The sequence below is a fragment of the Rhincodon typus genome, chromosome 5 (assembly GCF_021869965.1).
Source record: "Rhincodon typus isolate 14 chromosome 5, sRhiTyp1.1, whole genome shotgun sequence".
Taxonomy (NCBI): Eukaryota; Metazoa; Chordata; class Chondrichthyes; order Orectolobiformes; family Rhincodontidae; genus Rhincodon; species Rhincodon typus.
Window position 1 is genome coordinate 2,680,983 of NC_063336.1, and position 15,143 is coordinate 2,696,125.

Sequence of the window (15,143 nt, forward strand, 5' to 3'; positions counted from 1 at the left end):
TCCTCTATCCCTCTTCTATCCGCCTCCCACTCTCTCCCTATTTATTTTGGAACACCTTTCCCCTCCCCTTTTTCTGATGAAGGGTCGAGGTCCGAAACGTCAGCCTCTCTGCTCCTGTGATGCTGCTTGGCCTGCTGTGTTCGTCCAGCCCTGCACCTTGTTGTCTAAGGATGGGACTCGTTCAGTTATGGTCACAGGAGCCAGTACAGACATGATCGGCTGAGTGGCCCGCTTTGGTGTTATCACCAACCTAGCTCTACGTACAGTGTGATGGTCTCTGACTAAAGAAGCACTGATAGAAAGGAAAACCTGTAATTATTTCAGTAATTGTTACCATCTGTAATGTTTTTAAAATGTTTGAAAAGAACTTTGAAGAGCTGTATCAATTGCAAAGGGATCAATTATAATTTGGGGAGAATAAGAAATACTGGTCCACGTGACCCTTAACATGGAGACATTACCAACAAGGAGAAAGAAAAAGATGCAGCCGTTATGGCTGAAGGACAACAAGGAAAGAGGACAGCAAGATTCCTGCGCAGTTAAAAAGTTCATTTAGCCACTGCTGCCAAGTGACTGTTTACCCAGAATCAGTCACCATGTGAAGACCCAAGCTATCACAACTGATGGGACTGAAACCACATCAATGGAAGCTAAAGGTTGAAAAGCTTCCACAAAGAGACGTGTAAAAGATTACATATACAGTACTCTGTTTACACAGATAATTCAGACAATCCTGCCCAGCAAGATCCAAAACTGGAAACTTTTCGTCCTGAAATCAACCCAGATGGAGCAGACTACCTGAGAGACATATTTATTGTATCTGCCAGTCCGTGTCTAATTAATAGCTTGCATTGACCACTGGGATTGTTGAACAGGGTCTGTTTGTTAATTTCATTGATTCTGATTCATGTTAAACTTGACATAAAGTTAAATCTTGTCCATTAATCTTGTTATTTGCCATCATTTGATAAAAACGTAACTTTTGGGTTATGGATTCTTGTCGGAGGGGGCGTGGAGCGAATATAACAACAGAGGAATTATAGTGTAGATTATATGAAAACATTTCAAGCTCTGCTTACTCCTGCAAATACATGCACTACCATTGGAAACCTGCTCAGTCTCTGTGTTTGAATAGATCTCCATTAGTTGGCAGGGTTAAATCTCTCCATTGCTTACCTGCAGCTTTCTTTTTTGATTTCTTTTGTTTTGTAGTTGGGTAAGCTTCAACCTTTGGCAGAATTTCATCAGGGGTGCCTGTCAAAAGAAAAAAATAATTCAACCATGGAAAATCTGGAGGCAACAACAGAAAGCTACAGAGATAGTAGGAACTGCCGATGCTGGAGTCTGAGATAACAAGGTGTGTAGCTGGATGAACACAGCAGGCCAGGCAGCATCAGAGGAGCAGGAAAGCTGACGTTTCAGATCTGGACCCTTCTTCAGAAATGGGGGAGGGGAAGGGGGCTCTGAAATAAATAGAGAGAGGGGGAGGTGGAGCAGATACGTGGAGAGAAGACGGACAGGTCAAGGAGGCGGGGATGAAGCTAGCAAAGGTGAGTGTAGGTAGGAAATGGGGGTGGGGGTTGGTCAGTGAGGTGGGAGGAGCGGATAGGTGGGAGAGAAGACAGACAGGTCAAGGGGGCGGGGACGAGAGGGAGGGCTGGTCTTGGGATGAAGTCGGGGGTGGGGAGATTTTGAAGCTCGTAAAGTCCACATTGAGACCATTGGGTTGTAGGGTTCCAAGGTGGAATATGAGGTGCCGTTCCTCCAGTTTTCCACAAAGCGGAGCACCTACGCTTGGTTCACGACAAACGACAACAGCTCCCTTTCGTGAACCACTTCAACTCCCCCTCCCAGGACGACATGTATATCCTGGGCCTCCTCCAGTGTCACAACAACGCCACCCGAAAACTGGAGGAGCAGCACCTCATATTCCACATCAGAAAGCTACATGTGTGTCGAAAAACTAAACATTTGTCCAGATATCAGCCCAAGCCCAGGCAAATGCCACACAATAATAGGTCTGCCTCCCCTGTTTCTCATGCATCATTTGACTTTTGCTTTCTCTTGACAAGAAGTTGAAGATTTGAATTTTTCATGCTTGATGTTCTACATTCTGTCTAATTTTGGATCCCCACGGTGTGGCTGAAATAACTGCACGGAGGTCGGTGTCCTGCCACCCTTTATTTACTAGCGCACAGTACACTGGCTCTGGCCAGCCAGCTTGGAGTCCGTCCTCAACTCTCCTGGTTAGATTATCAGCCAGGGCTTTCCTGGTTGCTCCAGGTTAACAGCCCCAGTCAAGAACCTCATCGTTAACAAGATCCACCTGGCTCCAATCACTACAGTGGCCTCCGAGGTCCATACGCAGCAGCAACTTCCAAATGCAGGCTTCATAATGTGACCAGGGCCCGCGGCATGCGTGGGACATCCAAGTGGCTGCATGGCCATACAGCTCAGAGGAAAGGGTGATGATGTTCTCACTCAAAATCCCAAGTGCTGCGACAGTTCCAGCTGGCTTTAACAGGCTGATTGCTAGGGACAGGTGCTTTCTCCTCCATTCAGATTCCAGATGATGGGAACGAGGGTCAAGTCAGATCCCAGAAGAAAACCTGGTTTGTCAGGTCTTTTTTTTTAAATTCACTCATGGAACATGGTTGTCACTGGCGGCCAAAGTTTTTATTGCCCATCCCTATTTGCCCTGGAGAAAGTGGTGGTGAGCTGTCTTCTTGAACCACGGCAGTCCATGTGCTGTAGGCAGACCCACAATGCCATTAGGGAGGGAATTCCAGGATTTTGAGCCAACAACAGTGAACAAATGACCATATATTTACAAGTCAGGGTGGGGAGTGACTTTGAGGGGAACATGAAGGTGGTTGTGTTCCCATGTATCTTCTGCCCTTGTCCTTTGAGATAGAAGTGGTCGTGGGTTTGCAAGAGGCTGTCTGAGGATCTTTGGTAAATTTCTGCAATGCATCTTGGAGGTGGTTCACACTGCTGCTACTGAGAGTTGCTGATGGAGGGACTGGATGTTTGTGGACGTGGTGCCTTTTCAAGCAGGTTGGTATGTACTGGATGGTGTCAAGCTTCTTGAATATTGTTAGAAGTGCAACGATCCAGGCAAGTGGGGAATATTCCACCACAGCCCTGACTTGTGCCTGGTGGACAGGCTCTAGGCAGTCAGGAGGTGAGTTACTCGCCACAGTATTCCGACCTGCTCTTGTAGCCACTGTTATATGGTCATAAAGGCTGAGTTTCTGGTCAATGGTAACCCCCAAGGATGTTGATAGTGGAGCATTCAGTGATGGTAACACCATTGAAAGGCAAGGTACAGTGGTTAGAGTGTTTGTTATTGGAGATGGTCATTGCCTGGTGTAAATGTTACATGCCACTTGTCAGCCCAAGCCTGGATATTGTCCAGATCTTGTTGCACTTGTACATGACTGCTTCAATATCTGAAAATTCGTGTATGTGCAAAAACATTACGCAATCTTCAGCAAACATCCCCACTGAGATGACTGACCTCTAACAACTATGACTTTTTTCTTATGTTCCAGGTACACCTCCAATAATGATTCAAATTCCAGTTTTGCTAGGGCTCCTGGATGCCACGATCAACCAAGTGTAGCCTTGATGTCAAGAGCTGTCACCCGCACCTCACCTCTGGAATTCAGCTCTTTTGTCCATGTTTGACCCAAGGTTGAAATGAAGTCAGGAGCTGCGTGGTCCTTGTGGAAGCCAAACTGGGCGTTGCTGAGCAGGTGCAGCTTGATAGCACTGTTGATGACACTTTCCATCACTTTACTGATGATCAAGAGTTGACTGATGGGGTGGTAATTGGCCAGGTTGGATTTGTCCTGCTTTTTATATGCACAGGACATACCTGGGCAATTTCCACAATTTCAGATAGATGTCAGTGTTGTAACTGTACTGGACCAGCTTGGCTAGGGGAGCAGTAAATTGTGGAGCACAAGTCTTCAGTAATATTGCCAGAATTTTGTCAGGGTCAATAGCCTTTGCAGTATTCAATACCACCAACCATATCTGGTGGCACAGTGGCTCAGTGGTTAGCACTGCTGCCTCACAGCACCATTTACCCGGGTTTGACACCATTCCCAGGCAACTGTCTGTGTGGAGTTTGTTCATTCTCCCTGTGTCTGCATAAGTTTCCTCCAGGTGCCCTGGTTTCCTGCCACAGTCCAAAGATGTGCAGGTTTGGTGGATTGACCATGCTGAATTGCCCATAACGTCCAGCGATGTGCAGGTGAGGTGGACTAACCATGTGATATGTAGGGTGACAGGGATAGGTTAGGGGGTAGGTCTGGGTGGGATGCTGTTCGGGGGGTTGGTGTGGACTCAATGGTCCAAATGGCCTGCTTCCACTCTGTAGGGGTTCTATGATTTCTTGATATCAGGTGGAGTGAATCAAATTGTTTGAAGACCGGTACCTGTGATGTTGGAGGCCTCTGGAGGAGGCTGAGATGGATCATCCACTTGGTACTTCTGGCTGAATGTTTTGCACTCAAACTTTTCCCATCACTGAGGATGGAAATGTTTGCTAAGCTGCTTCCTCGACTGGGTTGTTCACTTGTCCACCACCATTCATGACTGGATGTGGCAGACCTTAGATCTGATCTATAGGCTGTGGGATCGCTTAGCTCTGTCTATCACTTGCTGCTTGTGCTGTTTGGCATGCAAGTTGTCCTTTTTTGAGATATGCCCAGTGCTGCTCCTGACAAGCCCATTTGCACTCTTCACTGAACCAGCAGTGAACTCCTGACTTGATGGCAATGGTTGAGTGGGAAATATGCTGGGCCATGAGGTTGCAGATTGTGGAGTACAATTCTTCTGTTGTTGATGATCCACAGCATCTCATGGATGCTTGGTCTTGAGTTCTGTTCGAAGTATATCCCATTGGGCACGGTGACAGTGCCACAGCACACAATGGACGGCATTCTCAATGAGAAGATGCACTTTGCCTTCACAGAGATGCATTTGCTTAAGTCAGGTTGTGAGGATCCTTTGGGATTTGACCAGCTTGGTCAGGAATGGTGCTGCTGAGCCATTCTTGATGTTGGACAGTGAAATCCAGACTATGTTTTGTTCACTTGCCCATCCTCAGTGCTTCCTTAAGGGCTGCTCAACATGGAGGAGTACTGACTCATCAGAAAACAGAGGACGGTACGTGGGAATTTAACCTGAAGCCCTGTGAGTTCATTAGGTCCAGTGTCAACATTGAAGACTCCCAAGGCAACTGCCTCCTGACTGTACACCACTGTGCCACCACCTCTGCTGGGTGTGTCCTGACAGTGAGATAGGATCTATCCACAGATGGTGATCATGGTATCTTGCCTTGTATTTCTTGCCTAGTTTGTCCTGACCAAGTGTATCAATTCATATTTATCCAGATTGAATTCCATTTGTCACTGATCAGCCCATGTGACCAGCCTGACCATATCCTCCCGTAATCTAAAGCTATCCTCCCCACTATTTACAACCGCAGTAATTTTTGTATCATCCATGAACTTACTCATTAAACATCTTACATCGAAGTTTAAATTGCTTACGTATACCACAAACAGCAAGGGTCCCAACACTGATCCCTGTGGAACTCCACTGGAGGCAGGCTTCCAGTCACACAAACAGACCTTGACTATCACCATCTGCTTCCTGCACGGGAGGGGCAAGGTTCAGGAGGCAGGACCTTCAGCCGGTGCCGGAACTGAATTTATGCTGTTGGCATCACTTTGCATCACAAATTAGTCATGCCGCCAACTGAGCTATCCACCCCTGAAGGATAAGCTTTCGTTCAATCACAGGATAGATCCTGACAAAGGTTCTGTTAAGGTGTCCATTAGAAGTTGAGTGGTTCTAGTGCCAACCGTATGACAGACGATACGGGGCCACATTTTCATGGGGTCTGACAGACTCCTTGGATTTTGACAGACTGCACCTGGAATATGATTCCAGGGTTTCTGGTATGTTCTCTGTGCCTTCCGATTTTGACCAGTACAAGATGATAGGCTGGTGCAGGCCACAAACTCACACCCTGTGCTCTCTGGAGAAGGCTGGCAACTCCTTATCCCTCAAAGTTTATGAGAAGTCAAACTAGCTTTTCAAGGACTTGTGGTTCTGGACCCTGAGAGTTTTCATCAGCACAAACCTGGATGAGTGAACCCTTGGAAAGGTCTATTCAAAAGGTCTTACCCATGCCCTTTGGCAACCTCTACCCCTCCATTGACTTCCAAAGGCTCCTAATCCCCTTCATGCTATATCCCACCTTTCATCCATCTTCATGAACCCTCCAGGCTAAACAATAGATTTTCAATGCCCATTCTCCCAGTATATACACTGTATACAACCAATGATTACTCCAATCAAAATAGCACGTATGGAAAAGGTGTTTTTTTTTATAAGTCATTCATTCATAACTTCCCAGCTTCTTTTAATCAGCACTAGGTTCTATGGGTGAAAGATGTTCAATCTCTCAAGACTGTGTGCCTCTACCAAAATCCCAAAGGACTTGACCTAACTGTAGATGACATAGTTGAGCTCAAGGCTGCAGAAAAATTCTCACGTCTGGCAGGGCCCTCTTAGGGATGCCACTATTGATGAAGACATCCTCACATGCGTCCCGAAAGAAGATTCTGCCAATGCCTACTCCATGACGGTGTCTGGAAGTAGTATAGCAATGAGCAGAAAAGACTAAAATTAAACTTCCAGGCCATTATCCTCACTTCCTGTGCTGTTTGGGACAGAAATATGGGTCTGCTAAAGGAGTTACATCAAGTATTGAAAACTGATGTCCCATTTAAAACAATTTCACATTGGTTATTTCTCGTGTGGCGTGAGGTATCATTGAACTGTATTACAGTAGTAACTAGCCTGCACCAGTGTAAACACAAGATTTATTGGGCACAGCACTATCCAGTTACAAGCACAATGTTTTTGAAAATGAGAAGGTTTTGTTCTCACCTTCAAATGGAGTTGAGCAAGGGGACAACAGTTTTCCAACATCAGGAGCAGCTGACCCATGGTCACTGACCAAAAGGATTCAGACAATTGATGGACACAGTGTATGGTATCTGGCCCTAGATATAGGGTAGATCAACAAGTCTTCAGGGGCAGAATATGGTTTCAGAGAGCTGTTCACTCCAGATGGAAGAATGACCAAAAGAGGAGGAGAAAGGCCAAGGAAAGAGTTCCCTAACCCCTCCGATTCAGAGCAGGATGCTGCCTTCACAACTTTAAAGAGACTAACACATTCCATGTTAACCGCCTATTTGCCCTCAGGGGTCAGTAAACTAGCCCCTATTGTTGTGGTCGTATACTTTTCATTGTTTAATTAACTAATATTTCTAAACTTCTGCTTTTGAATAAACTTAATAAACCATCAGAAAATTGCTAATAAATCACTGACTGCCTATATTAGACAACTGAGGTCACAAACCCAACCAAAATTAACAAAGGTTCTGGAATGCTTTCCCCTAAGACGCAATGATGAGTATTGGACAGCAGGAAAACAAACACAAAACACAAAATCCTTCATAGTAGTGGGCTCAACAACATGAAGGTGTAGAACTGGATGAACACAGCCGGCCAAGCAGCATCAGAGGAGCAGGAAGGCTGACGTTTCGGGTCGAGACCCTTCTTCATGAAAGACAGTTTTCAATAATTCACCTTCAATGGGATGTCTCCTGCAAGGATGACAACAGAAACTTCAAGCAAACGTTCAATGAGGAACTGTCTCAGGGCAAGCAACTTCAAAGTGATTGGTACAAATGAGACAAGGTCACTCTAAAAAAAAGAGCTTTACAATTACATATTGAGTATTACTTCTTGGGAAAACACTGCAGCAGAATAACGCAGATGGAGGTCAGTACTGAAACTTAGCTCAGCATTTTCCAAGGGCAATCTATGTCAAACACAGGAGTCAGCCAGATATGGCGCAGTTGCAGAAGCTCCCTAAGCAACACGAGCAATAACTACCAGTCCTGCGAATGTCCATCATTAAATTCCACATCAGACTGTTTAGTCATGAGCATACGGTTGACGATGAAGTTACTTGCAGCCCAAACCTTTTTTGATTTTTTTTAATGGAAATTGATAATAGTTGATAGTGCCATCAGAGACTAGCATTCTGTTCTGAATTTTTGTAATTAATTGAACTTAATGGGGGTATAGATTACAAAAGCAAGGAGGTCATACTGAACTTGTAGCAGACATGAGTTCAGCCTCAGATAGAGTACTTTGCTGAGTTCTGGCAGCTAGACTTCAGGAGGAGGTGAAGGAATTAGACAGCATGCAGAGAAGGTTTATGAGAATGGTTCCAGGAAGAGGAATTCCAGTTAGGCAGATGAATTGGAGAAACTGGAATGGTTTTTCTTACAGAGGAGACAGTAAGAGGAGATCTCATCAATGTGTTCAAAATCAGGACAGCTCTAGAGAGAGTAGATAGGAAAAAACAGTTCACGTGTCTCAAGATCAAGAACAAGAGGGGGCGCAGATTTAAATGGATTTGGAAAAGAAGCAGAAGTAATAGGAGGATAAACAGTTTCACACAACTGGTGACTAGGGTCTGATATCCACTGCCTGACAATGTGTTAGAAACAGATTTAACTGAGACATTCGAAAGGGAATTACATAGTTTTTTGATAAGGAATAATGTGCACAGTTACAAGGAGAAGAGCAAGGAAAGGCAGTAGGTGAGATGCTCATTTTGACAGCTGGCACAAACACAATGGCCCGAAGAACCTGTTTCTGCTCTGTAACAATTCTGTCATTCTATTTGTTCACTGAATTTTAATTCCACACATTGCCATGGCAGGATTTGAATTCCTCTCCCCTGAGCATTAGTCTGAATCCCTGGATTACTTGTCCAGCATTATTAGCACTGTAGTACCATCTCCACATACGTGAACAACAAGAAGCCAACAACTAACCCAAGTTCATAAGCTCCTCTCTGACAGTGTCCCTAATGACACCAGCAAATGCAGCATAAACTGAGGACTTAAGATGGAAACTTACAGACGTTACAGATCAGTCAGATATCTGCATTTACATTGGGAGTAAATAACTCACCTGTCTTTACAACTCTTCCATTTTCCATTAACACTACCACGTCGGCTTTATCCAAAAACTCTGTCCGATGTGTACAAAGGATGACAGTTTTATCTTTCAAAACTCCTAAAATACATTCTTCTAGCAGGTGTTTGGCCACATCCTTATCCACGGCAGCTAATGGGTCATCAAGGAGGTACAGTTCTTTCCCCTGCAGCAGATAACAATGATTAGTTAGTTCTTGAATTCATTTTCTTTATCAAACTCCTCCCCTAAGCAGCCTCAAAAATCAAATATTCAGCAGAAAGATTGGTAAATATATCTGCATCCGTGAGGTTAAACTGTAGCAAAACATGGTGTCACAAAGCATCTCCTCACACAAAGGATAGAGAAAAGCTGGAATATTCTCCATTAAAAACACTGTTTAGTCTAGGTTCAATGAAAAACTCACATCTGAGAGATAGTTTGTTCGGATAAAACCTTAAAGAATATGGAGAAAAGATAAGCAGACAAGGAGTACTGATCAGCTGAGACTGAACTGAAGACAAAACATGCTCTACGGGGTGAATATCACATTCAATTCCTACCATCATCATCTCAGTCACTCTCAATGCGACGTAAACTCCTCCAGTCTTTCCCTCCCAGGTAATTACATTTGGGAAATCCTTCCTTTTCTCAACATTTCACAGGAACACAAACAAGGATATTCCAATCATCCTGGCCATAAGTAATCTGTGTACAATCGCAAATCTCCCTTCTCATTGGTTATAAATACTTGAAACCTGCATCATAACTAAAATTACCATGTAAACAGCTCTTGCTAAAGCGACACGAGCTTTCTGTCCACCACTGAGGGTCACTCCACTCTCACCAACTTCCGTCTGATCCCCGTTCGGCAGAATCTAGATCCAAGTAACAGTTAGAATTAAAATCGCTGTAGCAGTTCTGGGATAGTGTCATTGAAGGCTGTAAATACAATAGGCTGTAATACAATAGTTTGTGATTTAATAGTATATTCCACACCTGGGAACATCCATCACATGGAAGAACAGAGCAACAGGTGTACAGGAATTACAACCTGATCTTGAGTAAATGAGATTGGAGAGGTCAACACATAAATGAATGATTCATGCAGCAGAAATGGATTTCAATTGTAGGGGCACTAGCACCAGTACCAGAGAGAGACAGAATTATAAACGAAATAGTAGGTCAGAGAACAGCTTGGGAAGATGGGATATTTTGCTTTGAGAAGACAGCAAGGTAGCAAGAAAGGAAATGATGATCACAGTATGGCAGGAAGGGACAGAGCGCGAATGCCAAATATGCACAAGCAGATATGGTGAGAGGTAACAACAGTAAAAAGATAAAACCAAAGGTTCTGTATCTGATTGCATCTGCCATGGATCAGGTGTGCAGTTCGGCACATTATAGGAGTGATGCGATAGCACTGGTGAGGGTGCAGAGGAGATTTACCAGGATGCTGCCTAGGCTGCAGAGTTTCAGTTCTGAAGAAAGATTGGACAGACTGAGATTGTTTTCCTTTGAGCAGATGGGATTGACAGAGAGTATGATTCAGACATTTAAAATTATGAGGGGCATAGATAGGGTAGACAGGAAGAAACTTTACCTCTTGCTGAGGGGAGTCAATGACCAACAGCACAGATTTAAGGTAAAGGGGCAGAAGGTTTAGAGAAGATGTGAGAAAAAACTTTTTTCACCCAGACACTGTTGGGAATCTGGAACTCACCGCTCGTAAGAGTAGCAGAGACAGAAACCCTCAGAACCCTTAAGAAGTATTTAGATATTTGCTCTGGCTGGTTAGTCTAGAACCAGGAATCACGGTCTAAGGACATGGAGTAGACCATTTTGGACCGAAATGAGGAAACATTTCTTCATTCAGACCATAGTCAACCTGTAGAATTCTCCACAACAGAAGGGTGGAGGTCATGTCACTAAGCATATTCAAGAAACAGATTGACAAATTTTTAGATATTAAAGGCTTCAAGGGGTTATGGGCTGAAAGCGAGAATATGGAGTTGTCATAGAGGATCAGCCAGGATCACACTGAATGGCAGAGTGACTCGAAGATCGAATAGCCCATTCATGTTCCTAGTTTCTATGTTTCTATCTTTAACTCTTCAGGAGTTCCTTAGGGTAGTGTCCTAGGCCCAACTATCTTCTGCTGCTTCATCAACGACCTTCTCTCTATCATAAGGTCAGAAGTGGGGATGTTTGCCAATGTTTGCACAATGTCCAGCACCATTCATGACTACTCATACTGAAACAATCCATGACCACAGGCAGCAAGACCCGGACAATATTCAGCCTTGAGCTGAGAAGTGGGAAGTAATACATGTGCCACACAAATTCCAGACAATGACCATCTCCAAAAAGAAAGAACTTAAGCATCTCCTCTAGGCATTCAATGGCATCACTGTGGCTAAATTGCCCACTGTCAACATCTTAGGGGTTACCACTGATAAGAAATAGCATTGAATCCTTGTTTGAAAGACTAGCATTAGAGAACACCGTTTTAAAAATAAGGGTCTTCCATTTAAAATGGATGTGAGAAGAAAAACGTTCTCAGAGTGACATGAGTCTATCAAGTTCATTTCCCCAGACAGCAGTACAGGCAGAGTCACTCACTATTTTTAAGGAAGAGGTAGGTCAAGGGAGACAAAGATTATTGGTAGTAGGTATGAGTATGGAGTCCAGCCCACGTCCATTTCAGTCATGATGTTATTGAATGGCAGAACAGACCTGAGGGGGATAATGGCCCATCCCTGCTTCTAATTTGTAAGCTGCTACGTTCCCCCGTTTATCAGCTTAAGCCTGAATGTTGTCTAGGTCTTGTTGAACATAGACACAGCCTGCTTCAGTACGTGAGAAGTCACAAATGGTACTGGATATTGTGCAATCATTGGCGAATATCTTCAGTTTGGACTTTATAATGGAGGGAAAGTCATTGATGAAGCAGTTGACGAGGTTGGGGTCAGGACACTATCCTGAGGAACTCCTGCAGCAGTGGCCTGGGATTGAATGACTGACCTCCAACAACTACCAACTTCTTTTTTGAGAGGTTTAACTACAATAAATGGAGAATATTCCTCCTAATTCTCAACAACTTCAGTTTTGCTGGCTTCATGATTAACACTCAGTCAAATGTTGCCTTGTTGCGAAAGGCAGGCAGTCTCTGCTGACCTCTCGAGTTTAGTTCTTTTGTCCAGGCCTAGGCCAAAGCTTGAATGAAATGAGAAGTTGACAGAATCTAAATTGGTCATCAGTAAGAAGATTACTACTGTATAATTACAATTTGGTAGCACTATCAATGACACATCACTGTGCTGATGATGGGGGTGAGATTAACAGAATAGGAATTGGCTAGGTTGGAATTGGTCTGTTTTTTGTGGACAGAAAATACTGCAGCTATATGTCATATTGACAGACAGATGTCAGTGCTGTAGCTGTACTGGAACAGCTTGGTTAGGAGAGCAGCAAGTTCTGGAGCACAACTCTTGAGTGTTATAGCCAGACTGTTATCAGGGTCCAAAGCCTTTGCTGCACCCAGTGCCTTCAGCTGTATCCTGACATTACATGGAGTGAACTGAATTGCCTTTTGACTGGCATCTGTGTTGCTGTGACTTCAGGAGGAAGCCGAGATGAATCACTCTCTCAGTACTCTAGCAAAAGACGGTCACAGATCGTTCAGCCACGTCTTTTGCATTATTGTCTATAACCCTGTAGCTAAAAGCTTCCATTCCTGGAACTATTCTGGGAAATCTCATTCCTAAAATGTGATTTAACGAGTACTGGACACAATACTCTCACTGACGTGACTGAAGTTTCAGCATAACTTGCTTTTTCTAAACTCCCTATCTCTAAGTAGGAGTCAAAACAGTCTCTGTGTTTAGCTGTCTATTGTTTCACTATGTCCTGGCATCTTCAAACATTTATGCAAATAAATCCCAAGGTCCATGTACATCTGACTGTTCTTTAAAACCACCACTAAATCTATTATGCATCTCACGATGCATCACTTCACACCTTTCTACTAAATTCCATTTGCCATCTGGGTGGCCATTCTGTGAGCCTAAGTCTTATTGTAGTTCATTGGTATCATCTTCATTGTTTACCATGCCTCCAATGTCAGTATCATCAACAAATTTTGAGAATGTATTCTGTATTCCAAAATGCAAGTAAATCATAACTATTTTTTAAAAATGCAGTGGTCAAAGCACTGATCCTCAGAAAACACCAATATTGACCATCGTTAAGTCCAAAAAAAAACATTTACAATGACTTGCTGTCTCTTTCTTAAACCCAATTACTTATTCAAGCTGACAATGACCCGCTTCTTCAATGTACTTCAATTTGTTAACCAACCTTTTAAGTAATACCTTGTATTCTGGGCTGTCCTAGAATCTATAGAGACAACATTCTCCTCACAAACCTTCTATTGCTTCCTCATAGTCAAACGCAATCTATCTATCTTTTACAAATCCATGCTGGTTCTCCAGAATCTACTCAAGCTCCTCAAGAATTTGTGATTATTCCCTGATTTGTGTTTTTAAAAGCAAACCCATATTGATGTTAATCTGACAAGCCTGCAGTTACCAGCAGCAGCTTTATACCTTGCCTGAATGACAGTGTCACGTTCGCCCCTCTCAAATCTTCTATTATCTCCCCAGTATCTGGGGAAGATTGGAATATTATGGCAAGCTCTTCCACTGATCCCACTCAAAGCTCTCTAACCAATATGAGTTGCAAGCTAAATTGCTGCTATTTTGATGGTGGCAAAGATGAGGATGGGAAGGACAAATCATTTTGTTTCACTTCATGAGGGCTTTTTCTAATGGGCACTGGTATTTGCATTGTAACCATCTGTGATATTTACACTGCAGATTGAGAAAGGGAAAGTGTCAGTAAATTTCATTAAAATCACCCCAATTACATCAGTGAAGAATTTGGATCATTACAACTAGAATTCTTTTTTATTTATTAATGGGATCAGGGCATCACTGAACAGGCAGCATTTATTGCCCATCCCTAATTGCCTAGAGGACAGTTCAGAGTCAACCACATTGCTGCGGGTCTGGAGTCACATGTAGGCCAGACCAGGTAAGGAAGGCAGTTTCCTTCCCTAAAGGACATTAGTGAATCAGATGCGTCTTTCTGACAATTGACAATGGATTCATGGTCGCCGTGAGATTCTTAATTCTAGACATTTTATTAAATTCAAATTCCACCATCTGCCGTGCGGGATTCGAATCCAGGTCCCCAGAACATTATCTGGGTCTCTGGATTAACGGTCCAGTGATGATACCACTAGGGCCATCACCTCCCCAATTACTCTTTGTATTTTAGACATTAAATAAGTTACAGATTTCATACGTTAAGATCCTCTGATAGTGCACAAGCTTCAATCACTTCTTGGTACTGCTTAGCATTGTACTTATTTCCAAAAAGTATATTTTCCCGGATAGTCGTAAACTGAATCCAGGGTTCTTGAGCTGCCAGGCCAAAGCCTTCTTTTTGTGTTGAGATATACACTTCCCCATCAAGCCTACAGATAGTGAGATAAAAAGAAAAAACATTCAGTAATAAAATGCAAATCCATTCAATTACTCCAAAAATCTCCTGAAGCTTGTAAATTGAACAAAGAATGTAAATGTGAAATCTCTAAAGGTAAAGATTCTTTCAGAGACTAAGTCAAAATCAACCTTACAGAAAAAGAAGATGCAAGGCTGAATGATTAACAAGGGCAGCAGAAACTAACCATCTCCCTTTGACATTCAATGGTGTGACCATCACTGAATTCCCCAGTCAGCTTCCTGGGAGTCACCATTAACTAGAAACTGATTTGATTGCGCCACATAAGAACTGTAGCACAACATTAGGTCAGAAGCTACAAACTTTGTGGAGAATATCTTAGTCCCTGACTCCCCAAAGCCTTAGAACATCTACAAGACACAGTCAGGAGCATCATAGAAAATTTCACAGTCAATAGTGTGCAGCTGGAGGAACACACCACTTCAGGCAGCATCAGAGGAGCAGGATGGTTGACGTTTTGGGTCTGGACCCTTCAT

The 15,143-nt window shown here is 43.4% G+C and overlaps 1 protein-coding gene across 1 annotated transcript in view; it reads right to left on the reverse strand.

The window, feature by feature from the left end:
* Positions 1-4,362: 4,362 nt before the first annotated feature.
* The window catches only part of LOC109923440 (ATP-binding cassette sub-family C member 10-like), a 57,393-nt gene continuing 46,612 nt past the window's right edge, over positions 4,363-15,143 (reverse strand). Inside the window, exons 8-11 of the mRNA XM_048596738.1 lie at positions 14,449-14,620; positions 9,861-9,959; positions 9,079-9,268; positions 4,363-7,694 (exon numbers count right to left, since the gene is read on the reverse strand). Coding sequence (XP_048452695.1) covers positions 7,666-7,694; positions 9,079-9,268; positions 9,861-9,959; positions 14,449-14,620 — 490 coding nt within the window. The 3' untranslated portion in view covers positions 4,363-7,665. The remainder of the gene's footprint in view (positions 7,695-9,078; positions 9,269-9,860; positions 9,960-14,448; positions 14,621-15,143) is intronic.